General features: G+C 43.5%; 1 protein-coding gene across 1 annotated transcript in view; it reads left to right on the top strand.

Annotated features, from left to right (window-relative positions):
• LOC144495003 (uncharacterized) overlaps positions 1-25,855 on the top strand; it is a 218,217-nt gene that overhangs the window by 26,466 nt on the left and 165,896 nt on the right. Inside the window, exons 3-4 of the mRNA XM_078214763.1 lie at positions 1,849-1,898; positions 24,309-24,408. Of these exons, the coding sequence (XP_078070889.1) occupies positions 1,849-1,898; positions 24,309-24,408 (150 nt within the window). The remainder of the gene's footprint in view (positions 1-1,848; positions 1,899-24,308; positions 24,409-25,855) is intronic.

The raw sequence follows: 25,855 nt of genomic DNA, 5'->3' as shown, positions 1-25,855 counted from the left end.
TCCTGTAATGAGGTGACCAGAACTGCGCGCAGTACTCCAAGTGGGGTCTAACCAGGGTCCTATAAAGCTGCAGCATTATCTCCCGACTCCTAAACTCAATCCCTCGATTAATGAAGGCCAGTACGCCGTACGCCTTCTTGACTGCATCCTCCACCTGCGAGGCCGATTTAAGAGTCCTATGGACCCGGACCCCAAGGTCCTTCTGATCCTCTACACTGCTAAGAATGGTACCCTTCATATTATACTGCTGCTTCATCCCATTGGATCTGCCAAAATGGATCACCACACACTTATCCGGGTTGAAGTCCATCTGCCACTTCTCCGCCCAGTCTTGCATTCTATCTATGTCTCGCTGCAACTTCTGACATCCCTCCAAACTATCCACAACACCACCTACCTTGGTGTCGTCAGCAAACTTACCAACCCATCCCTCCACTTCCTCATCCAGGTCATTTATGAAAATGACAAACAGCAAGGGTCCCAGAACAGATCCCTGGGGCACTCCACTGGTCACTGACCTCCATGCAGAGAAAGACCCCTCCACAGCCACTCTCTGCCTTCTGCAGGCAAGCCAGTTCTGGATCCACAAGGCAACAGCCCCTTGGATCCCATGCCCTCTCACTTTCTCAAGAAGTCTTGCATGGGGGACCTTATCGAACGCCTTGCTGAAGTCCATATAGACCACATCCACCGCTCTTCCTTCGTCAATGTGTTTGGTCACATTTTCAAAGAACTCAACCAGGCTCGTAAGGCACGACCTGCCCTTGACAAAGCCGTGCTGACTACTTTTGATCATACTAAACTTCTTTAGATGATCATAAATCCTGTCTCTCAGGATCCTCTCCATCAACTTACCAACCACTGAGGTTAGACTCACCGGTCGGTAATTTCCCGGGCTGTCCCTGTTCCCTTTCTTGAATATAGGGACCACATCTGCAATCCTCCGGAACCTCTCCCGTCTCCATTGACGATGCAAAGATCATCGCCAAAGGCTCCGCAATCTCCTCCCTCGCCTCCCACAGTAACCTGGGGTACATCCCATCCGGTCCCGGCGACTTACCAACCTTGATGCCATTCAATAGTTCCAACACATCCTCTTTCTTTATGTCCACATGCTCGATCCTTTCTGTCCACCGCAAACCAGCAGTACAACCACCCAGATCCCTTTCCACCGTGAATACCGAGGTAAAGTATTCATTAAGCAGCTCCGCCATTTCTAACGGTTCCGCACAAACTTTTCTCCCTTCACCTTTTAAGGGTCCTATGCCTTCACATCTCATCCTTTTACTCTTGACATATTTGTAGAAAGCCTTGGGATTCTCCTTAATCTTACCCGCCAAGGCCTTCTCATGACCCCTTCTCGCTCTCCTAATTTCCTTCTTAAGCTCCTTCCTACATCCCGTATACTCCTCTAAATCCTTAACACCTCCTAGCTCTCTGAACCTTCTGTACGCCTCTCTTTTCTTATTCACCAGGTTCATCACAACCTTCGTGCACCATGGTTCCCGTACCCTACCAACACCCCCCTGTCTCATCGGAACGTTGTCATGCAGAGCTCCAGACAAACATTCCTTGAAAATCCTCCACTTTCCTTCGGTACTTTTCCCCAAGAATGCCTCCTTCCAATTTAAAGCAGCGCAGTAGGCTGGGAGAATCACACCCTACCTTTTCCCCTGCATCATGCCCAATGAAATACTTCTAAGTTTGCTTTGTTCATGCCACTCTTATGGGAAATGCTGTATCTTGTGAAAACTAAACATTAAATAGGGACATTTGAAACACTGGTGATTGATGTATATTCATCTCTAATATTTCATGCTAAGATAAAGCTTTAATTCTGTTCACTAGAAACTGAAAGCGGAGAACAAACAGTTGAAATATGAGTTGGAAAATTTAAGGTGAGTCCTTTTGATTGGTATTTGATTGCTATGTACACTGGTTGTTTCAATTTAAGCTTTTTCAAAAAAGTCAGATTTTGCATGTTTAGGTTTCTTGCATTTTAGAACAGTACAGCACAGAACAGGCCCTTCGGCCCACGATGTTGTGCCGAGCTTTTCCTCCAGGACTGCAGAAGTTAGGTGGCTGAGCATTTGCTTTTTGAGTTGATGGCTTGTCCATCCCTTCTTTCATGGAACCATAAAATGAGACAGCAGTGAAGAATGCAGTTAATCCATTGTGCTTGTGTTGGCTCTGGAAAAGAGCAATCTAATTAGCTTCATTTGCTGTCCATTTCCTGTCCTATTTGCTTCAAGAAGATGACCATCATCCCGGTACCTAAGAAAAACCAAGCAGTGTACCTTAATGACTATTGGCCGGTGGCTCTGATATCCATCATTATGAAGTACTTCGAAAGACTAGTCATGGCACAAATCAATTCCAGCGTCCCGAACTACCTGGATCTACTACAGTTTGCCTACCGCCCACAGCAGACGCCATCTCCCTGGCCCTGCACTCAACCTTGAAACACCTGGATAACAAGGACACCTATGTCAGACTTCTATTTATTGACTACAGCTCAGCCTTCAACACCATTATTCCCACAAAACTCATTTCCAAACTCCATGGCATGGGCCTCGGCACCTCCCTCTGCGACTGGATCCCAAACTTCCTAACTCGCAGACCACAATCAGTAAGGATAGGCAACAACACCTCCTCCACAATCTTCCTCAACACCGATGCACCACAAGGCTGTGTTCTCAGCCCCCTACTATACGCCTTATACACCTATGACTGTGTGGCCAAATTCCCCTCCACCATAGTGAGTCGGATCTCAAACACTGACGAGACAGAGTACAGGAATGAGATAGAGAATCTGGTGAACTGGTGCGCCGACAATAATCTCTCCCTCAATGTCAACAAAATGAGAGATTGTCATCGACTTCAGGAAGCGTAAAGGAGTTCATGCCCCTGTCTACATCAATGGGGACGAAGTAGAAAGGGTCGAGAGCTTCACGTTTTTAGGTGTCCAGATCACCAACAATTTGTCCTGGTCCTCCCCATGCCAACGCTATAGTTAAGAAAGCCCACCAACACCTCTACTTTCTCAGAAGACTTCAGGAAATTTGGCATGTCAGCTACGACTCTCACCAACTTTTACAGATGCACTATAGAAAGCATTTTTTCTGGTTGTAACAGAGCTTGGCATAGCTCCTGCTCTGCCCAAGACCGCAAGGAACTACAAAAGGTCGTGAATGTAGCCCAATCCATCACACAAACCTGCCTCCCATCCATTGACTCTGTCTACACTTCCCGCTGCCTCGGCAAAGCAGCCAGCATAATTAAGGACCCCACGCACCCCGGACATTCTCTCTTCCACCTTCTTTCGTCGGGAAAAAGTTACAAAAGCCTGAGGTCACGTACCAACCGATTCAAGAACAGCTTCTTCCCTGCTGCTGTCAGACTTTTGAATGGATTTACCTTGCATTAAGTTGATCTTTCTCTTCACCTTAGCTATGACTGTAACACTACATTGTGCACTCTCTTGTTTCCTTCTCTGTGAACGATATGCTTTGTCTGTATAGCGCGCAAGAAACAACACCTTTCACTATGTGACAATAATAAATCCAATCACATCATTCAGTATAGGCATGCAGAGTGTTATTCTTTCAAGTTATTATCAAATTGCCTTTTCAAAGTTATTATTGAATCAGCTTCCAACACCCTGTGGTGGTCCATAGTCCAAAGGTGTGCAGTTTATGTGGATTGGCCTTGCTAAATCACCCCTTAGTGTCCCAAGATGTGTAGGTTAGATAGATTAGCCATGGTGAATGTATGGCAGGGGAGAGGGGCTGGGTAAGACACTCCGCCAGAGAGTCAGTGCAGATTCGATGGGCCAAATGACCTCCTCCTGCACTATAGGGATTCTATGATTATAACCAAACCTGTTTCAATCTTTTGTACCTATATCTGCCCTCCATCTCATTTGTTCCAAGCAGAACAATCCCAGCTTCTCCGACCTAACCTTGAATCTAAAATGCCCCATCTCTGGAATGATTCTGGTAAATCTCCTTTGCAGGAGGACCCCGTCAAGGATCCCCCTGCCTTCCTAAAATGCAATGGTTGTAACTGGATGCAATATTCTGCTTCTCTTTATTCACCCTATAATAATGCATCACTTCTCCCGGGTTAAATGGGAACTGCATGTATCTTCCCATTTCAACAGTCTGTCTATATCTTCTCTATGCTTATTACTATCCTCTCCATTGTTTACTACATTTCGGGTTTTGAGTCATCCAAGTTTTGTGCCATTTGCAAACTTTGCAATTATGTCCTGTTTGCATGTGTAAATTATTAATATATATCAAAAAGAGCATAGATTGTAATACCGATCCTTGGGCAGCACAATTGTAAACTTCCATCCAGTCTGATAAATAGACATTCACTGCTATCATTCAACATCATTTAGTACTACTATTTTTCTGTCATTTAGTGATTTTCTCAGTAACAAAGGTATTTTGTGCTAAATTGAGCAAGTGGCCACTTGAATAAGGCCTTTGATAAGGTCCCTCATGGCAGACTGATGCAGAAGTTAAAGTCGCATGGGATCAGAGGTGAGCTAGCAAGGTGGATACAAAACTGGCTCGGTCAAAGAAGACAGAGGATAGCAGTGGAAGGGTGTGTTTCTGAATGGAGGGCTGTGACAAGTGGTGTTCCTCAGGGATCAGTACTGGGACCTTTGCTGTTTGTAATATATATAAATGATTTGGAGGAAAATGTAACTGGATTGCTTAGTAAGTTTGCGGATGACACAAAGGTTGGTGGATTTGAGGATAGCGATGAGGTCCATCAGAGGATACAGCAGGATATAGATCAGTTGGAAACTTGGGCGGAGAGATGGCAAATGGAGTTTAATCCGGACAAATGTGAGGTAATGCATTTTGGAAGGTCTAATACAGATAGGAAATATACAGTAAATGGCAGAATCCTTAAGAGTATTGACAAGCAAAGGGATCTGGGTGTACAGGTACATAGGTCACTGAAAGTGGCAATGCAGGTGGAAAAGGTAGTCAAGAAGGCATACGGCTTGCCTTCATCGGCTGGGGTATTGAGTTTAAAAATTGGCAAGTCATGCTGCAGCTTTATAGAACTTTAGTTAGGCCGCACTTAGAATATAGTGTTCAATTCTGGTCGCCACACTACCAGAAGGATGTGGAGGCTTTGGAAAGGATACAGAAAAGATTTACCAGGATGTTGCCTGGTATGGAGGGCAATAGCTATGAGGAGAGGTTGGAGAAACTTGGTTTGTTCTCACTGGAGCGACGGAGGTTGAGGGGAGACCTGATAGAAGTCTACAAGATTATGAGAGGTATGGACAGAGTGGATAGTCAGAAGCTTTTTCCCAAGGTAGAAGAGTCAATTACTAGGGGGCATAGGTTTAAGGTGTGAGGGGCAAGGTTTAAAGGAGATGTACGTGGCTAATTTTTTAGTGAGAGTAGTGGGTACCTGGAACTCGTTGCTGGGGGAGGTAATGGAAGCGGATACGGTAGTGAGTTTTAAGGGGTGTCTTGACAAGTACACGAATAGGATGGGAATAGAGGGATATAGTCCCCGGAAGGGTTAGGGGGTTTTAGTTAAGTTGGGCAGCATGGTCAGTGCAGGCTTGGAGGGCTGAAGGGCCTGTTTCTGTGCTGTAATTTTCTTTGTTCTTTGAATATCTTACATAAACTGATTTTTCAGCCAAAAAAAAATGTTTTTATTTGTTATTTTAATTTCTAGTATTATCATTATAAATTGACAAATATTTAATGAAATTATCTAGTTATCAATGGGTGGTTTATCTTCTTACTCTTTTCTTTTAAAGTATGACAACTGTAGGTATTATTTATGGCTTCCTTTGTGCCATCATGACAATACTTTAAATAATAAGACAACAGTAAGACTCATTTCTAGCATTATGTTAATATGTTTATTCAGTATTTATGTAGTATTACTAGTGTTTTGTTGCATAAACTGAGTTAAATCAGGATACTCAGTGGTACACTAAAATCAATACTTTACAATGGCCCCAGTCCTGTCTAAAGTCCCACCTCCAGATGTGCACTGGAAAGCAAAACTGTTGGAAGAGTTTAACTGCACTAAAGCCAATCTAGAATTACCAATTCATGAAGATCTTCAGAACCTACTGACGATGCAACTCAAATCAAGCAAACCTTTTTGGAGCTCTGTGGATGCTGAGTGTTGCAGGTTTTGACAAAAAGGACAATTAGTGCAATTGCTGGACCAACAACATTATCAGCAGTAAAGATCAAAGGAGTGATCTGGCAGTACAGCCTCCAGAGTTTGACCTCTCTCGAAAAAGTGTATACATTTAACATGATTTGCATTCTCCAAGAGAGGATATTGCACCTCATCTGCAAATGGATTTTCAAGGACATCTTAGCATTTGAATGTGGTCTGAATGAATGTGACCTACAAACGTTTATTGGGATATTCAAGGCAATCCACCCAGAAACACAGCTGTGATTGATCCAGGCAATGGGAGAGTATTCCATCATACTCCTGACGTGTGCCTTGTAGACGGTGAACAAGCTTTGGGGAGTCAGGAGGTAAGTTACTTACTGCAGGACTCCTGGCTTCTGGCCGGCTCTTATAACCACAGTATTTATATGGTTGGTCCAGTTCAGTTTCTGGTCAATGGTAACCCTCAGGATGTTGATTGTAGGGGATTCCATGATCGTAATAACATTGAATGTCAAGGGGTGATGGTTAGATTCTCTCTTGTTGGAGATGTTCATCACCACGCACTTGTGTGGCATGGAAGTTACTTACCATCCCAAGCCTGGATATTGTCCAGGTCTTGCTGCATTTTGGACATGAACCACTTCAGTATCTGAGGATTTGTGAATGATGCTGAATGGGTGAAATTATCAATGATTTGTTTGAATGGCAGAGCAGGCTCAATGGGCTGAATGACGTACTCCTGCTCCTATTTTCTAAGTTCCAATGACAGATTGGACAACTTCTGATTGGCCCTGTCTTGCTCTTATGAAGCACCACTGAATGTGGGCAACATTGAGGAATAGTGGGTGGGCAATATTGAGGAAAAGTGGGAAATCTTCAAAAGACAGATTAAGGAGAGTGTAGAAGTCATCATTGGGTGTAGGAGAGAAACTAACAAAGAATGATGGATCATTGACCTAACATAGGAGTTGATTGATGAAAGGAAACTAGTAAAGATGAGGGGACAATGAGAAGTACAGAAGATTGGATAAAGCTGTGAAGAGGAGCTGCAGGAGACCCAAATGAGGATGGATAGAGTTAAAAGGCAGGGAGGCTGCAGAAACAGCAAATGAAAAGACTCTAAGATATCTTACAGGATTTTAAGGGAGTTGACTGGTGCAAGAAGCAAGATCACTATACCAATCAGCAGCAAGGACAGTTGAGCACTTTTAATGGATGTGGAGCAGGAGGCACATGGACAGAAAACTTTAAGGAGTTCCTTAACCAGCCCAACCTCAGCTCCACATCCAAATTTGATGACCGAATCACACCTCAGCTGCTGAATTTCAACCTGGGAGAAATGACCAGAGGGCCAAAGGGCCATCAAAAGCTTGAAGAACAACATGATACCTGGGATTGATGAGATACTAATAGAGCTGTTGAAACATGCAAGGACATCATCACAACAAATCGGGACTGTGGAGGATGCCCTGGATAGTGGAGGGAGGCAAAATTATCAAGCTGCCAAAGAAAAGGAACCTCAGTGACTGTAACAACTGAAAGGGCATAGCATTGCTGTCATTACCTGGCAAGGTCCTCAGCACTATACCTTTCAACAGATTAAAAGCAGAGGTAGGCAATACTTTTCCTAAAGAACAGGGCGATTTCTGGGGTAGCTGATTATTTAATGAGCAGATCTTTACATTCAGGAAATCATAGTGCTGAGCCTAGAATATCAGAAGCCATTTGTTACCAACTTAATTGATTTCAAGAAGGCTTTTGATAGCATCCATGAACAGTCACTCCAGTACATTGCAAGAAAGTATGGCATCCTGGAGTAATGTATTAACATCTGCTAAGCCTTACACTGTGACAGCACCTGCTGCATCAAGACAAGTATGGGCAACACTGACTTCTTCAGCATCATCACAGGAGTACAGCAAGACTTCATACACTCTCCATTCCTTTTCCACTTGATCACTCATTTCATCATGAAGAAGGCAATGATGGGTGCAGACTTTGGCATCCTGTGGCACCAGTACCTGGATTTCACAGCCGTACTTGCCTTGCTGGCTGAAGAATCATATGCACTCCAAAACATGACCACTAGTCTTGAGAGTAGCAACGCCAAGATTGGTTAACGCATTAGCTGTGTGAAGTCAAAGGTAATGATGACTGGATGGCAACAAGGCCCTCCCATTACCATCGGACAACAGAACGCCAAGGATGTCAACCATTTCCCCTACCTCAGAAGGTTCATGTTCAGAAAGGCTAAGGTAAGTTGGACATCTTTCACTAGCACTATCTACATAAGATCTTGTGCATCACATAAAGAGCATCAGCAAAGAAGTACTACAGAAGACTGGTTAGAGGTGCCTGCTGTTCTTCATGAGAGAGAGACACTGATGCTGACAGGACATGTCTTCTACCTGCTAGAGTGACAGTAGAATGGACACCATCATTAGAACTCAGGGCTGGCCAAAGGAGACCTGGTATAGTATATCCACTTGTGCTGGAATGAAAGAGATTTTGATGGACCGGGGCAAGTGGTGGAGTCTTGCTACCCGTTATTCCACTGGAGGAGCTAAGTCTAAGTTATACAGCAAAAATAGACAATCACGACAGGTAGTGAGTACCTATCCAGATCAGGCAGGACGGCTGGCATGCACTAGCAGCTCGCTCTTTCTTTCTTCAGGTCTTCTCAACTTCTTGCACCCCTCAGATATGTTTGAATGGAATCTTCCATTAGAGTCCTTTCCACTGTCTACTGCAATGAACTTCCCTCAAGGCATTATAGTCTTTCTCATGACTACTTATCTGGATGGATTGTTGACAAGATCTTTTGGTCCTTTAAAGATTTACTTCATCCTGTGGGGTGTGAATTCTTTGGCTACGCTTTGGGTTGAAAGTCCCACCTTTTTGATGTTTATTATCCACCATCAGCTTGTTGGGTCTTCACATGTACCTTTTGGCCATATTTAGTGCCTCTGCTTTTCCTTTTCACCTCTCAACCTGTCTTTCCCAATCTAGTTGTCTTCTCCCCATAACATTCCCTCTTTACCAAAATGACTTCCAATTTCATTCATCCCACTATCAGTTGTTTATGTCTGTTTGTGTAATCTGCTAACATTTGGAATTGCCATTCAGTGTAGCAGTTCTTGTTCCTTTATTAGGCTGTTGAACCATATGATATTGTCCACCACAGCCATGTACAGTTTGTTGACACAAACTGTGAGTTTGTGTGAGATGAATAAATATACTTCAACAAGCATATTAAAAAATCTAACATGAGTTACACTACTGTTATCTTTTTGTATATTGATCCTTTATTCAAAACTAATCAGCCTTCACTAATAATGATCTCTTATTTAACCTGGTTTCAGTAAGAAGTCTCACATCAGGTTAAAGTCCAACAGGTTTGTTTAGAATCACGAGCTTTCAGAGCACTGCTCCTTCATCAAGTGAGTGGAGAGATGGGTTTCACAAACTCAGCATATAGAGACAAAGACACAATTGCAAGATAATGGTTGGAATGCAAGTCTTTTCAGTACCTGTAAAGACTTGATTACCTGAAAAGATTCCCATTCTGACCACTATCTTGTAATTGTGTCTTTGGGCCGGAGTTTACCATCAAGTTGCGTCCGTTTTCAGGCGTGAAAACTTGGTAAAGCCGAGCATGAGGTGAGTAGCGTGATCTGTGCCCGCCTCCGTGTCGGTTCCCCCTTTACCAAGGCTCGAAAATGATCGGGATCGCGCCCGAAACAGGCACGATGGCTATTTAAATGTATTTGCATGCGTTTAAATTGACTTAATGGGCTGCACACCCAACCTTACTGGCACTTCCCCTTTACCACCACATTCGCCCATTCAGAATTGGCGTGAAACAGACATGCTCTACAAAAGTCCGATTCGGGCGCTTCAGTTAGTGAGGAAGTAAGTGCCGTGTTTCTGTGGCTCTCTGTTTGAGATCGGTGGGGTGGGGGTGGGGCGGGGGCGATGGGTCTGACGGCTCTCTGCTTGAGATCAGTGAGGGGGAAGGGGGTATTTGCTGCCACTCTGCCTGAGATCGATGGGGGGAGAGGTCCATTGCCACTCTGCCTGAGATCGTTGGGGGGGGAGAGGCCTGTGATCGGTCTGGACGGCAAGGGGCTGGGGGTATAAGGGAGGCAGTAATGTTGTGGGGGCTAGGGGGAGGCATTATCCGGCCCGGGAGGGATGTAGCAGGGGAGAGGCATTCTATCATTTTTTTCTGCACGTGCACAGTTGGAGTCGCTGATTGGAGCTGCAGGATTTAAGGTGCGTTAAGCCCCACCCACAAACTTGTGCAGCGCGATTCGGAATCGCTGATATTTTTTCAGGCAGAGTGCATTTGGGTCGCCTCATGCCCGACTTTACCACGTTTTCGTGTCCAAAAACGGAAGCAACTTGATGGTAAAATTGGGCCCAAAGACACAATTGCAAGGTAGTGGTCAGAATGTGAGTCTTCTCAGGTAATCGAGTCTTTACAGGTACTGAAAAGACTCACATTCCAACCATTATCTTGCATAGTGTCTTTGTCTATATATGCCGTGTTTGTGAAACCTACCTCTCCACTCACTTGATGAAGGAGCAGTGCTCTGAAAGCTCGTGATTCTAAACAAACCTGTTGGACTTTAACCTGATGTGAGACTTCTTACTGAAACCAGGTTAAATAAGAGATCATTATTAGTGAAGGCTGATTAGTTTTGAATAAAGGACTAATATACAAAAGGATAACAGTACGGGTCTAAAAGTCAGATCTGAATCACTCCCAGTTTCAAGTCCATCTAGCACTTAGAATCAAAATGGTAAAATAGGGCCCTTTGTCTATATATGCCGTGTTTGTGAAACCTACCTCTCCACTCACTTGATGAAAGAGCAGTGCTCTGAAAGCTCGTGATTCTAAACAAACCTGTTGGACTTTAACCTGATGTGAGACTTCTTACTGAAACCAGGTTAAATAAGAGATCATTATTAGTGAAGGCTGATTAGTTTTGAATAAAGGACCAATATACAAAAGGATAACAGTACGGGTCTAAAAGTCAGATCTGAATCACTCCCAGTTTCAAGTCCATCTAGCACTTAGAATCAAAATGGTAAAATAGGGCCCTTTGTCTATATATGCCGTGTTTGTGAAACCTACCTCTCCACTCACTTGATGGTGGAGCAGTGCTCTGAAAGCTCGTGATTCCAAATAAACTTGTTGGACTTTAACCTGGCGTTGTGAGACTTCTTACTGTGCCCACCCCAGTCCAACGCCGGCATCTCCACATCATAACCTGGTTTCCACCTTAAGCAATTCCCAATAAAAAATGAACTTGCAACACTAATCCTTTCCTTTATCTATTTGAAGTTAAAATAACTGTGACACCCTGGAATCAAATTTGACCAATGGTTTCCTGTGCCATGAAGGCAGCAGCCTGAACTTGAAAGTCAGCAGTCTTAGCTTCCAATGCACCACTCAAACCTTTGGTGGAAGCAGTTTGTGCTGCAATGGAAGCTTTGACATCAGCTATCAGTAGTGTAAGCTGCATCATGGTGTGTTCCATAGCTGAGCTGATGGAGGTAAGCACTCATTTTACGGTTGGAAAGGATTGGCTCCATAGTATGTGCAAATCCCAATGCCAAGTTAGTGTGGGATTCCTTCATGTTCTTTGACTTGCACGTTTTCCAGTGCACCAAGAAACTTGTTATTTACAATCATCAGCCTATTCTTAAACCTTGTTTTATTGAAATGATCATCTGCATTCTGACTAGCAGAATCAGTGTGCAACCTTAATCTCTGGTGATCTAGCATCTGAACTGTTTTTATCCCTGCCCTGGCTCCTAGGCAGTTGTGACCTTAGTGTCTTCACGTGCAGGTTCCTCCTCCATCCCAGCCTCTAAGTACATGCTGTGCTGGATTTTAGGTTTGAAGCCGGGGTGAGCAAGTACATTCCAGTTGGTGGCTTTTCCACCACCTATCTGCCCACCCCTTAATCTGTCCAAAGTTTTACCAGGGCTGGGTGGTTTTGGGCTGCCCGGGGTCCTTGTGTTCCCAATTAATGGCTACTTGAGGAAGTCAAACTGCTGCAGCCGATATTTTACATGCAGTGGGACGAAGTGGTGGTCAGTTGTCGGCTCTGAACTGACTTTTTAGCTGGGGGAGGAGTGAGGACCATGATGCCCTGTAAAATCCAGGTTACTATGTCAATGGCTATCCCTGAGCAAGTGGCTGCAACTGCAAGATTGTGTTGGTGTCTCGCCAACTTCACCACTAGCTTCTTCTTCTGCCTCCATTGACTTGCAAGGCTCCAGTTATTGAGAATCTGAAATGAAAAAGTGACAAGGTTGAGTTGTGAGAGAAGAGAAAACAACAATTGCATTTTACATCACCTGAAGTTTCGAAGCCAGAATAAACAGAGGAATGAGAGAAAAATGGATTAGGTATGCAGATGCCCTCATCATTGATCACTTCTACCTACCTGTGGGTACGATCTCACTGATAGCTCTTTCCATGATGGATAGTAATGTCTCCTCCATGGGGGGGTAATACATTAAAGCACTTTGCTCCCCTTCAGTCCTTTGCTGCCTGCTGTTATGCAAAAAATGTGTCACTGCATCTATGCTCTTGGTGCTAACACTCCTGACATTGTTGTTATCTCTTTTCACTTCCTCCCATTGCACCCCCCAAGCATTATGTGAATGACTTCTTACTCCTAGAGTGAATAGAGGACATCTTTCTCTCTGTCCACCTCTTTCATGAAGACCTTCAGTGTAGTGTATGAAAACCATGGTGCATGCTCTCTCACATGCTCAGGCATTGCTCAAAGTACAGAGCACAGATGGAATTTTCAAATGACTCCCACCACTTCTTGCAGTTGTAATGTGCCTCACATTTCAGAGGTGCAAGCTGCCTTTAAAAAATGCTAGCCACTTGGTGATATCAGGTGTTCTGCTAAAATGCAAGCAGTAAATGAACATTATGGGCTGTGCTGACTGTATGCAGCAATCATGTAAAGTTGTAGGCAGTATGAGTTTACTTTGTCACCTGCAACGTAATGAAAGGGCATAGGTTGATCATTTACTGTGATCCCTACGCCTTTTTTTCAGGGACGGGCTAATATCTCACCCAACTTCTCTGCATTTGCCCTGTCAACTCCTTTCATAGTCTTAAAAACTTAATTCAGTTCACTCCTTAATCCTCTCTTACATGCTGATCAGTTCCCTCTAAATTGCGCACATGTGCGATTGTGCATCAACCTCAAAGTTCATGCACAGGTTGTCCCCTTTAAGGTAATGTGCTTGTGTGACCATGCAAAAAATTAAATATATAGTGCACTTAAACGAATGCAATAAAAAAAAGAGGGGACGTTGGGTTCTGGAATCATTCTAGTAATTATTTTATGTGCTTTCTTCACTGGCTCTAAATCCTCTTCATAATATGGACACCAGACTGGTTCACAGCATTTCAAGTGTGGTCTCACCAAGGCTCAATACAATTTGGCAGGGGCCTGGGAACCAAGAGGTAAGATCAGAGAGGAATACCAAAGGGCACAGAATATTGGGAAAGATAAGATAGCACTGGAGTAGAAAATAGTAAGTTAGTAGATGGGTTAAAGTAAAGGAGAAAATAATAATCTAAATCAGAGTTACTGTGCATGTATGTGAATGCATAGAGTATGATAAATACGATTGGTGAGTAACAGGTACAGATTGCCAACTGGAATTATGATGTTGTGGCCATAACAGAGACTGGCTCAAAGAACGAGGGGATTGGATTTAACTATTCTGATTTAACTATGCAGGTGTTCAGGAAAGATAGGAAAGGAAGAAAAGGAGGAGGAGTGGTGGTATTGAATAAGGAAAGCATTGCAATGCTCAAGAAAAGGGTTGGCGTAGAGGGGTCAAAGGCAGAATCTATTTAGCCAGACAAAAACAGTGCAATTATATTGCTTGAAGTAGTCGAGAGGCCATCAACTGGTGAGAGAGGTGTAGAGGAATAAATTTGCAAGGAAATAAGAGTTGCAAAAATTATAGACTGGAAGAGCATTAGTGTAAAGAGCAGAGTTCTTAGCGTGTGTTTAGGAACATTTTCTTCAGTATGTTTCCAGTCCAGTGAGGAAGGAAGCACCACTAGACCTGGTTCTTGGAAATGAGCTGCACCAAGTAAATCAAGTGTCAGTAGACAAACATTTAGGGGACAGTGATCATAGCTTTAAGCTGACTATGGAGGAGGACAAAACACTGTCCAGAATAAGAACAATTAACTGGAGGAAAGCCAACTCCAATGGGGTAAGAACAGATCTGGGCCGAATAAATTGAGTCAAAGGTTGGCAGGAAAAACAGTATGTGATCAATAGGTTACTTTCAAAGAGAGATGATTCTGACACAGTCAAGGTATATTCCCTCAAAATCGAAAGATAGGGCAAACAAATCCATAGCTCTCTGAGTGTCAAAGGAGATGGAGGTTAAGATAAAGAGTTAAAAGTATGCTTATGACAGGTGTTAGGTAGAAACTACAATTGAGAACCAGAGTGAACGTAGAAGATTCAGAGGGGAGGTGAAGAAGCAAGTAAGAGAAGCAAAGAGAGAGTACGAAAATAGACTGGCAGCTAATATACATGGGAAACCTGAAGCCTTCCATAGGTATATAAATAGTAAAAGGGTGGTAGAAGAAGTAGTGATGATGAGAGACCAGAATGGGAGTTTACACATGGAGGCAGAGGACATAGCTGAGCTATTAAATGAATACTTTGCATCTGTTTTTATGAAGGAAGAAGATGCTACTCAGGCTCACCACCACTGTCAAGCGCAATTCGGAATAGACGATAAATGCTGGCCTTGCCAGCAACGCCCACATCCTTTGACTGAATCATAGAAATCATAGAAACCCTACAGTACAGAAAGAGGCCATTCGGCCCATCGAGTCTGCACCGACCACAATCCCACCCAGGCCCTACCCCCATATCCCTACACATTTACCCACTAATCCCTCTAACCTACACATCTCAGGACACTAAGGGCAATTCTTAGCATGGCCAATCAACCTAACCCGCACATTTTTGGACTGTGGGAGGAAACCGGAGCACCCGGAGGAAACCCACGCAGACACGAGGAGAATGTGCAAACTCCACACAGACAGTGACTCAAGCCGGGAATCGAACCCAGGTCCCTGGAGCTGTGAAGCAGCAATGCTGAATACATAGAAAAAATATTGAAAATGTGCATTCCCTACCTTTTTACCTAATGCTACATCTGATCTGTCCCTAAGTGACAGGAGCAATACATTCTAGGAAATTTCCATGACTTACTGGGCACCTGAAAACAGTGGGTAGTATTTTATCTATCATGCATCGTTCTTGATGGTGGAACCAGAAGTGGGTAGCGCTTCATTGCGAGAGGTTTCGAGTACAGGAGCAGGGATATGTTGTTGCAACTATACAGGGCCTTGGTGAGGCCACACCTAGAGTATTGTGTGCAGTTTTGGTCTCCTTTTCTGAGGAAGGGTGTTCTTGCTCTCGAGGGAGGGCAGCGAAGATTTACCAGGCTGAGTCAGGGGATGATGGGACTGATGTATAAGGAGAGATTAACGAGGTTAGGATTGTTTTTGCTGGAATTCAGACAAATGAGGGGGGATCTCATAGAGGCTTATAAAATTCGAACAGGTCTAGACCGGATAGATGCAGGGAAGATGTTTCCGATGTTGGGGAGTCCAGAACCAGGGTTTCCAGTCTGAGGATTCAGCGTAGACCATTTAGGACCGAGGTGAGGAGACATTTCTTCACCCAAAGAGTGGCGAGCCTGTGAATTTCATTAACACAGCAAGTAGCTGATGCCAAAACACTGAATGCATTCAAGAAGCGGCTGGATATAGCACTTGGGGCAAATGGGATCAAAGGTTATGGGGAAAAAGCAGGATTAGGCTATTAAGTTGGATGATCAGCCATGATCGTAATGAACGGTGGAGCAGGCTTGAAGGGCCAATTGGCCTCCTCCTGCTCCTATTTTCTATGTTTTCTATGTTTCTCTCCTCATGCTGGCTCCCATGCGATTCAAATTAAAATTTGAGGTGCCAGCAGGAGGCACAGTGATACATATGATCACAAGGCAAGGGAAGCTTTTCATTGGTGAAATCTGCTGTCAGCTGACCGTACAGCAGGCACAGACAGGCTATAAAGGAGCCTCCTGGGCAAGTATATTGCATCATGGCCACAACTTTTCTGCCCAACTCCATTGCCATTAACATAAGATTTAAGAGCACAAAAGTGGAACAGATGTTTTTCAAATTGAAGTGTCACTTGTAAATGTTGCATATCACATTGGTTTCAATTTATTCATGTGTATATTATTGTCATTTGTTGGGACTAGCCAGTCAGAGAGCTAAACGTACTGGCACATCTAATGGTTTGCATGCATTGATAGTTACAGGGGAGTTAGGGACATTGCTGTTGTTGTGGAAGAAACAATGTTCTGTGTTAGTGTTTGCTCTTTATTGAATGTTCATGTTAGTGTCAAGTTTTGTACTTGACAATCTATGGGACAATGCTGAACTTGCTGGCTCAGCTGGCCCTTCTTTCTGTGGCTTTTAAGAGAGATTGTCTGAGATCACTTTCAGCAAGGCTAATTGAAATGTTATAGATTAACTTAAGGTTCTGGAAGGATGGTGCAAGATTGAATTTCTAAGTTTTGGTAGGCTGATTGATATATGTCCAAAAGGAGCAAAAGTACGAACTAGCAAATATGTGTGACAAAGCGCTGCTCCTTTTTCTCTTCGATGTGACAGCGGATGCAGGTCTGGAGAAAGCTGCAGCAGGGAGGCTGGCAGGGGTTGGTCTATGTTCAAAGTTGGAAATAGAGTTATGACGTTGGGACCATGGTTACATGAAGCTACTATGTGATGGGTTTTCCCTGGTATCTCATGTACTTCTCCTGATGGCCCTAGCACCCAGCAAATGCACATATGTATTCATGGCTGCCTCCTCAGGCACATCGAATTCATCCTTATCTGAGGAGGTGACCTACTGTACCCGCTCTTCCTCTTGCAGTATTTATCTGCATCGCATAGTTACATTGTGCAGTACACAGCATGCCACAACTATTTGTGATCCTCTCTGTGGTACGCACTGCAGAGACTTTCCAGATCTGTCAAGGCAGGGGAAGTGCATTTTCAACAGGCCAGTGGTTTGTTTGATGATGGCTCTGGTGGAGCCATGCACTGCATTGTTAAGTTCTTCTGCTGTGATCTGGGTTGAATCTTTGATTTTACCAACTAGGTCTGGAGGGGCAGCCCTTGTCACTCAGGATCCAGCCTTCAACCTGCACTGTGGCTTGTTAAGGACCAGATCAGATATATTATGAAGTTAACCTAGATCCCAACTTTAACATTTGATTCTGGCATTAGGATGAACATTACGGGGGCAGTTCTCCCAGCCTGCTGCACTGCTTTAGAGGCACAACAGGCTGGGAGACATTAGCGGAGGCCGTTTCGCGGGCTTCTCACTGATGCCACAGCCTCTGTGCGTCTCCGAGGCCAAGATTTGTAGTGCCATTTCAATAGTTAAATTTGAATTTCCATCCCATTAGTGGGCCCCGGACTGAAGTCTCCGGGCCTGCTAGTGTCTCCCCTCCAGCCAGGAGTGGTTCACTCCAGCAGAGTTTACTATTGCTCCCCACTAATGGGGAACAGGCGGTCCGACCCTGCTGGTGGGAACAGAGGCCATGGAGGCCCCCCCAGGCAGTGTGGGGTAAGGGTGAATGCCAGCCCCAGCCTGGCTCCCTTGCACTGCCCAAGGAGCAAACAAGCAATGCTCAAGGGGGACTTTGGCACTGCCCACTGGGCATCGGGTGTGCCAAGGGGGTGGAGCCTATTGGGGGGCCGATTGGTGGAGGTGGGGGGCCCTGCTGCCACTCTGTATTCGGCATAGGAACATAAGAACCAGTAGCAGGAGTAGGCCATCTGGCCCCTCGAGCCTGCTCCGCCATTCAATAAGATCATGGCTGATCTTTTCGTGGACTCAGCTCCACTTAGCCGCCCGCGCACCATAACCCTTAATTCCTTTACTGTTCAATCATTTATCTATCCTTGCCTTAAAGACATACAATGAGGTAGCCTCAACTGCTTCACTGGGCAGGGAATACCACAGATTCACAACCCCTAAATCTGCTCCCTCTTATTTTGAGGCCATGCCTCCTAGTTCTAGTTTCACCCGCCAGTGGAAACAACTTCCCTGCTTCTATCTTATCTATTCCCTTCATAATCTTTTATGTTTCTATAAGATCTCCCCTCATTCTTCTGAATTCCAATGAGTATAACCCCAGTCTACTCAGTCTCTCCTCATAAGCCAATCCTCTCAACTCCGGAATCAACCTAGTGAATCTTCTCTGCACCCCCTCCAGTGCCAGTATATCCTTCCTCAAGTACGGAGACCAAAACTGTACACAGTACTCCAGGTTGGCCTCACCAGCATCTTATACAGCTGCAACATAACCTAGCTGTTTTTAAACTCCATCCTTCTAGCAATGAAGGACAAAATTCCATTTGCCTTCTTAATTACCTGCTGCACCTGCAAACCAACTCCTTGTGATCCTTGCACAAGGACACTCAGGTCCCTCTGCACAGCAGCATGCTGCAATTTTTTACCATTTAAATAATAGTCCATTTTGCTGTTATTCCTACCAAAATGGATGACCTCACATCTGCCAGACCCTTGCACACTCACTTAGACTATCTATATCCCTTTGCAGACTTTCAGCGTCTCTGCACACTTTGCTTTGCCACTCATCATAGTGTCATCTGCGAATTTTGACTCACTACACTTGGTTCCCAATTCCAAATCATCTATGTAAATTGTAAACAATTGCGGTCCCAACACTGATCCCTGAGGCACACCACTAGTCACTGATCGCTAACCAGAAAAACACCCATTTACCCCCATTCTTTGCTTTCTGTTAGTTAACCAATCCTCTATCCATGCTAATACATTACACGTAACACCATGCACCTTTATCTAATGTAGCAGTCTTTGGTGTGGCACTTTGTCAAATGCCTTCTGGAAATCCAGATACACCACATCCACAGGTCTCCCATTGTCCACTGCGCATGTAATGTTCTCAAAGAATTCCACCAAATTAGTCAAACATAACCTTCCCTTCATGAACCCATGCTGTGTCTTACCAATGGGACAACTTATATCCAGATGTCTCGCTATTTCTTCCTTGATGATAGATTCAAGCATTTTCTCTACTGCAGAAGTTAAGCTAACCGACCGATAGTTACCCGCCTATTGTCTACCTCCTTTTTTAAACAATGGCATCACATTTGCTGTTTTCCAATCTGCGGGAACCACCCTAGAGTCCAGTGAATTTTGGTAAATTACCACGAGTGCATTTGCTATTTCCCTCGCCATCTCTTTTAGTACCCTAGGATGCATTCCATCAGGGCCAGGAGACTTATCTACCTTTAGCCTCATTAACTTGCCCAACACTACCTCTTTCATGATAATAGTTTCTAGGTCCTCATCTGCCATAGCCTTCCTGTCATCAATTTTTGGCATGTTATTTGTGTCTTCCACTGTGAAGACCGACACAAAATATCTGTTCAATGCCTCAGCCATTTTCACATTTCCAGTTACTACATCCCCCTTCTCATCCTCTAAAGGACCAATGTTTACTTTAGCCACTCTTTTTCGTTTTATATATTTGTAGAAACTTTTGCTATCTGTTTTTATATTCTGAGCTAGTTTACTCTCATAATCCATCTTACCTTTCTTTATAGCTTTTTTCGTGGCTTTCTGTTGACCTTTAAAGATTTCCCAATCCTCTAGTTTCCCACTAATCTTTGCCACTTTGTATACATTTTCTTTCAATTTGATACCCTCCTTTATTTCCTTAGATATCCATGGCTGATTATCTCTTTTTCTACAGTCCTTCCTTATCACTGGTATATACTGGGATTGGTGGCAGAGAGTGGGAGGATGGTGATTGGGGGGGTGGGGTGGGGTCAGAGGGCCAGTGATTGGTAGGCTGGCAGTGCGGAGCCACTGCACATGCACCAATCTCGGCGCTGACAGATCGGCACATGTGCAGTAGCCGCTGAGCGCTATGCTGCCGGCCTCTTGGATGGGAATATGCCCCCCCCCCCTTGATTTTCAGAGGAAATCCTGCTCGGGCACTCTGTGATTCACAGAGTGTGGGAGATTCAATCTGAAAATCCCATTTAAAAAAACAGCAGGAGTTGCAGCTGTTTCATGTGAATTGGGGACTTAGAATTTGTTTGGGAGAATCCCGGCCAAGGTGTTTCACTCCAGGTATGATTCAAGTGACCCACTAGGAAGCTTTTATTAAAGCAAACTTTGTTTAACAACACAGTTAGAATATAACAAAAATAATTAGCATAACTTAAAAGACTTAAACATAACAAAATATAATTCTTAACAGTTAGTTATCTCAATTGTTCCAATTTGCCAATATACCCACATAGACATAAGTCCTTTCTTTAGAACCAGTTAGCACAGAAAACCAAATATTCTTATGTGGCTACTAGATATCTGGCCTTTTAACACCTCTGGAGAATGTTCCAGACAAACACCTGTCTTCCAATGCTCATGCAGCAACCTCCAGAAAAACTCCACCCCCAGACAGCATTATCCCAGAGAGAAGCTTATTTCTTGATGTATTCCAGTCTCCATTTTAGACAGAGCAAGAGATACAGAGAAAGCGACCTCTCTCTAAAGATCCCAAAAAGCAGACTGTCTCGAGTTGTTTGTGAAAGCCTAGCTGTACCCAGTCATATGACCTTCACTGTCAAGCCCTACTTTGCAACATCCTAGAGGAAACACAAAAAAACAACCAGTTATTAGTCCAGATTAAAACAAACATTGTAACAATTAAGATCAATTATGCTACTGAAATAACAATACAGTGCTGCTGGATCCAGACAAAACGGCTCAGAGTGCATAGAACAGACCCTGAAATATAACTAAAATAAATTTCTTAAAGGCACAGTATCATCACAGGCTTCAAACATCTATAGGAGTTGTGCAAAATGTATGCGTGATGAGAGCTCCCTGAGAAACAAGCACAGACATGCATGATTCTTTATCTGTGATCACAGATCACTTCAAAGAATGAAAGTGCTTGCAATTTGGAAATGCCTCTGGCTGGTCCAAGGTTCACTAATGACCATGAATGCAGGCGATGACATCTTGCACTATAGGGAAAAAGAGTGATGGACCCAAAGCCCGATGCTCTTGCCGCCTGGTTGATGGTTCCACTAACACAAGGGAAAAGGACAGTGATCACCTTCTTTATGCACCTGTATGGGGCAGCCTGTGATAAGCCACATATGTTGTTAGAGGAGCCCTGGAAAGCATAAGTAATGAAAGATTGAGCTATGTAGTTATCTTGAGGGCCATTAGAATGGGGTTCCTGATAAATCCACGTGGCTGCAGGTATTGCTGCACAATCCCATGTATTTCAGTGGTCGCTTCCCAGCACAGTCTCAGTCATTGCTGACATTGCTTCTCTGACATCTGCTGTTAATTCTTGTCCTGAGGATGTGGTGATGCACTTGTGCTGGACAATATAAAAGGGGGTGCACAAGCAGCGGGACCTGTGTATTTATATGTATGCATAGATCATTGGAGGTAGGAGACCAGGTGGAGAGAGCATTTAATAAAGCATATAGGGCTTAATTAATAGGGGCATTGATTTACAAGAACAAGGAGGTTATGCTACACTAATACAAGACACCAGTTATATCTTAGCTGGAGTATTGTGTACGGTTTTAGACACTGCAGTACAGGAAGGATGTAGATGCATTGGAAGGTTTACAAGAATGGTTCCAGGGATGAGCAACTTCAGTTATGAGGATAGATTGGAGAGGTTGGGACTGTCCTCCTTGGAGAGAAGGTGATTCTGGCATTAGGGTGAACAAAAGGGGGCAATTCTCCCAGCCTGCTGTGCCGCTCTAGAGATAGACGATAGAGATGTTCAAAATCATGAGGGCTCTGGACAGAGTAGATAGGGAGAAACTGTTCCCACTCCTAAAAGAATTGAGAGTGAGAGGGCACAGATTTAGAGTGATTTGCAAAAACAAAAGTGACATGAGAGAAATGTGAGTGATTGAGATCTGAAATGGAGTTGTAGTGGAGGCAGATTCAATCGAGGCATTAAAGGAGCATTAAGTGATTACTTGATTGGAACAATGTGCAAGGGTATTGGGAAAAGGCAGAAGAATGGTACTAAGTCATGATGCTCATTTGGACAACCAGTGCAGGCACAATAGTCTGAATGGCCTCCTTCTGAACTGTAACAATTATGTAATTCTACAATGCCTTCACTGGATGGCTGCATCCCTGACCAACCTCCCCCTCCTGACTGCTGACATTGTGGCCTCAGTTGTTAATCGACAAGAATTATTTTTGTTGCCTCCTCTCTTCCTGCTCCTGCGTTTGTGGAATATTGGGTATATGAGACCTATAGGTATTCCAGCAATTGAATGTGACTGTGAATGTTCCCCCTGCCAGCCAATATCCTGAGATGGACCCATGTGGACACTAGTGACCCTGCCTTTTAGGCTCCTTATTTTCTGCCTTGACCCACTTCACCCAGTAAACCAGACCCTTCCCACTTCACTCCTTGATGCACCTGACCCACTCTTGTCCTCCCCGGATTGTTCTTCCACTTCCTGACCCCACTCCATACCCCCCCCTCCCCCCCCCCCACACCTGACTCACGCTTGCGAGCCCAGAGTCTCGATGCAAATTGCTATTCTCCTGCTCCCCAATTTATGCCACAGAGTTCAACAAAAAAATACTGATCTCAGACAAAACTGCATAAAGCTGACTGTTGCATGCCACCTTTAAATATATGTGAACTGGGTGCCACAAGCTTCTTGTGCACCACTGAGGTATTACAAAGAACAAAGAACAGCACAGGAACAGGCCCTTAGGCCCTCCAAGCCTGCGCCAATCACATTTTGGACTTAATTTTGGAAAGTTTTAATATTAGAAAGGATTAGTTGGCAATCTAGTTGTGAGAGAACCCTTGGGGATGAGAGACCATAATATGATAGAATTCTTTTTAAGGTGGATAGTGAGGTAGTTGATTCTGAGGCCAGGGTCCTGACTCTCTCTAAAGGCAACTATGATGGTATGAGGCATGAGTTAGCTATGGTGGCCTGGGAAACATTACTGAAAGGAAGAACAGTGGACCGGCAATGGCAGGCATTCAAGGAATGAATAAGTAAACCCCAAAAGTTATTTACTCCTGTTTGGCGCAAGAATAGTAAAGGAACTGTGACCAAACCATGGATTACAAGAGAAATTAGAGATAGTATTGGATTCAAAGAAGAAGAATACAAATTGACAAGAAAAAGCAATAGGTCTGAGGATTGGGAGCACGGGCGGCATGGTGGCACAGTGGTGGTCACAGTGCCAGGGACCTAGGTTCGATTTCTGGCTTGGGTCACTGTCTGTGTGGAGTCTGCACGTTCTCCCCCGTGTCAGCTTGGATTTCCTTTGGGTGCTCCAGCTTCCTCCCACAGTCTGAAAGACATGCAGGTTAGGTGCATTGGCCATGCTAAATTCTCCCTCAGTGTGCTCAAACAGGCTCCGGAGTCTGGCAGCTAGGGGATTTTCAAGTTGTCTTGCATAAAAGGCAATCACATTAGACAACTTGTAAAGAACAATGGAAAGCTGTACATTTGTTTTTGTCAATCTTTTTCTCACATGTTCCCACTAGCTTACTTTCAAACTGGGATTTTCACAGTAACTTCATTGCAGTGTTAATGTAAGCCTACTTGTGACTAATAGATAAAATTAACTTTTAAAATTCAGCAAAGGGATTGATTAATAAAGGGAAAATACAGTTTGAAAGTAAGCTAGTGGGAACATGTGAGAAAAAGATTGACAAAAACAAATGTACAGCTTTCCATTGTTCTTTACAAGTTGTCTAATGTGATTGCCTTTTATGCAAGACAACTTGAAAAGCATATTACATTGTACTTTATACTCCTATTAAATTTTCACAGGTAAGAGCTGTTCCTGGAAGCAAAGCATTCCATTTTTTTCATTTTTACATCTGTCTATAATTTCCTACAAAATAAATTATAACTTCTGTTAAAGTTATTTTTGCCTTTTTCTTTAAAGATTGCAATATCAGCAGTTGCTGGAAGAAAGGTGGAATGGGCACTATGATGAACGACGTGTAACTCTACTGAAGGCTCAAATAATGCAGCTGGAGAGGCAGGTAAAGTAATTTGCAAGAGAATATTACAGATTTTTTCCCCTCTTGTGCAGAGTTGGTTGTTTTTGCTGCTTTTTCTTTGTCAACAATGTCATTTAAAAATGACAATCAGGGTGAAAATTGCACCTGAAACTGCACCCACTATGAGAAGAAATCTGCCATAATGCAGCATAATCCAGCACTTTATTAGAATTTAGCTTTTATTTTACAACTACTCATTTATGTATTCAAGAGTGGTAATTTGGTGCAGTTGGATTAATATAACTGAAAATGCATTTATTACCAAATATAAGCATTTTAATCACAGTATGAATCCACCTTTTGTGAGTCACCCAATTTTAAGATACTGGAAATGTCTTTGACTAGTTTCATCTGGGCTGTGGCCACGATTGTGGGTGGGAGGACTTCTAGCACACATTTTAAAACTAGCACAACAGCCTATAGAAACTCAATTTGCAGTGAATGTAATTTGCACTTACTTTCCCTATCTTTCGTACAAGTTACATTGACTTTATGTGAACTGCACAAGAAAAACCCACACAACCAAGCAGAAACTTTACCCCCTAAATGTTTAATTTAAACTCAAAGCTAAATTGGTGGATTCTGAATTGTTGGATTTTTGTTCCCCACTGAGCTGTCTGCTTTCAATTGTGATATCAATGTTTTGACCTTTTTTTATTTCATTGAGATGATGTAATCACATATGGTACAAATTGCACTCCCAAATAATCCTATTTAGAAGCCAACAGCTTTTATGAGAGGAAGAGAGAGAGAATGCATGTGGAACATTTTTAAAGATTATACCATATTAGCCCTATTTACAATGGCAACTGGAGACATGTCTGTATAATTTGCACCAGGTAACAACAAAAACAATTTAAACCTGCTCCTTTTACTTCATTCTATATAGCAATAGTGCCTTATGAAGTGCAATCAGGCGCAACTTGCATTATGTTTTATGGGTAATTGTTCTGGCTCTAACCTGTTTTCCACTGTAGATTGAATTTATCTTTCTCCAAGTTCAGTTTCACTAATTAATGATTTTATAACCTAGGATGAAAAAATTCTTCCTGCCAGTGGCCAAACAAGAAATTAAAGGATTTGGCTAGTTTTACAACATTCTTCTCTTAAATTCTCTCCGTGTCTGCGTGGGTTTCTTCTGTGTGCTCCGATTTCTTCCCACAATATTAAGATGTGCAGGTTCAGGTGGATTAGCCGTGCAAAATTGCCCCTTAGTGTCCCAGGATGTGTACTTTAGGGGGATTAGTGGGGTAAATATGTTGGGTTGAGGGGATAGAGCCTGGGTAAGATGCACTGTCGGAGAGTTGGTGCAGCCTTGATGGGCTAAATGGTCCCCATCTGCACTGTAGCAGTTCTTTGATCAAATTAACTTTTTCTTTCAAGATTGATTGTAAGGAATCATAGAATCTCCACAGTGCAGAAGGAGACC

Source organism: Mustelus asterias, chromosome 6, assembly GCF_964213995.1.
Source record: "Mustelus asterias chromosome 6, sMusAst1.hap1.1, whole genome shotgun sequence".
Classification (NCBI taxonomy): domain Eukaryota; kingdom Metazoa; phylum Chordata; class Chondrichthyes; order Carcharhiniformes; family Triakidae; genus Mustelus; species Mustelus asterias.
Note: the sequence above shows the minus strand (reverse complement) of the source record. Positions and strands in the feature narration are given on the sequence as shown.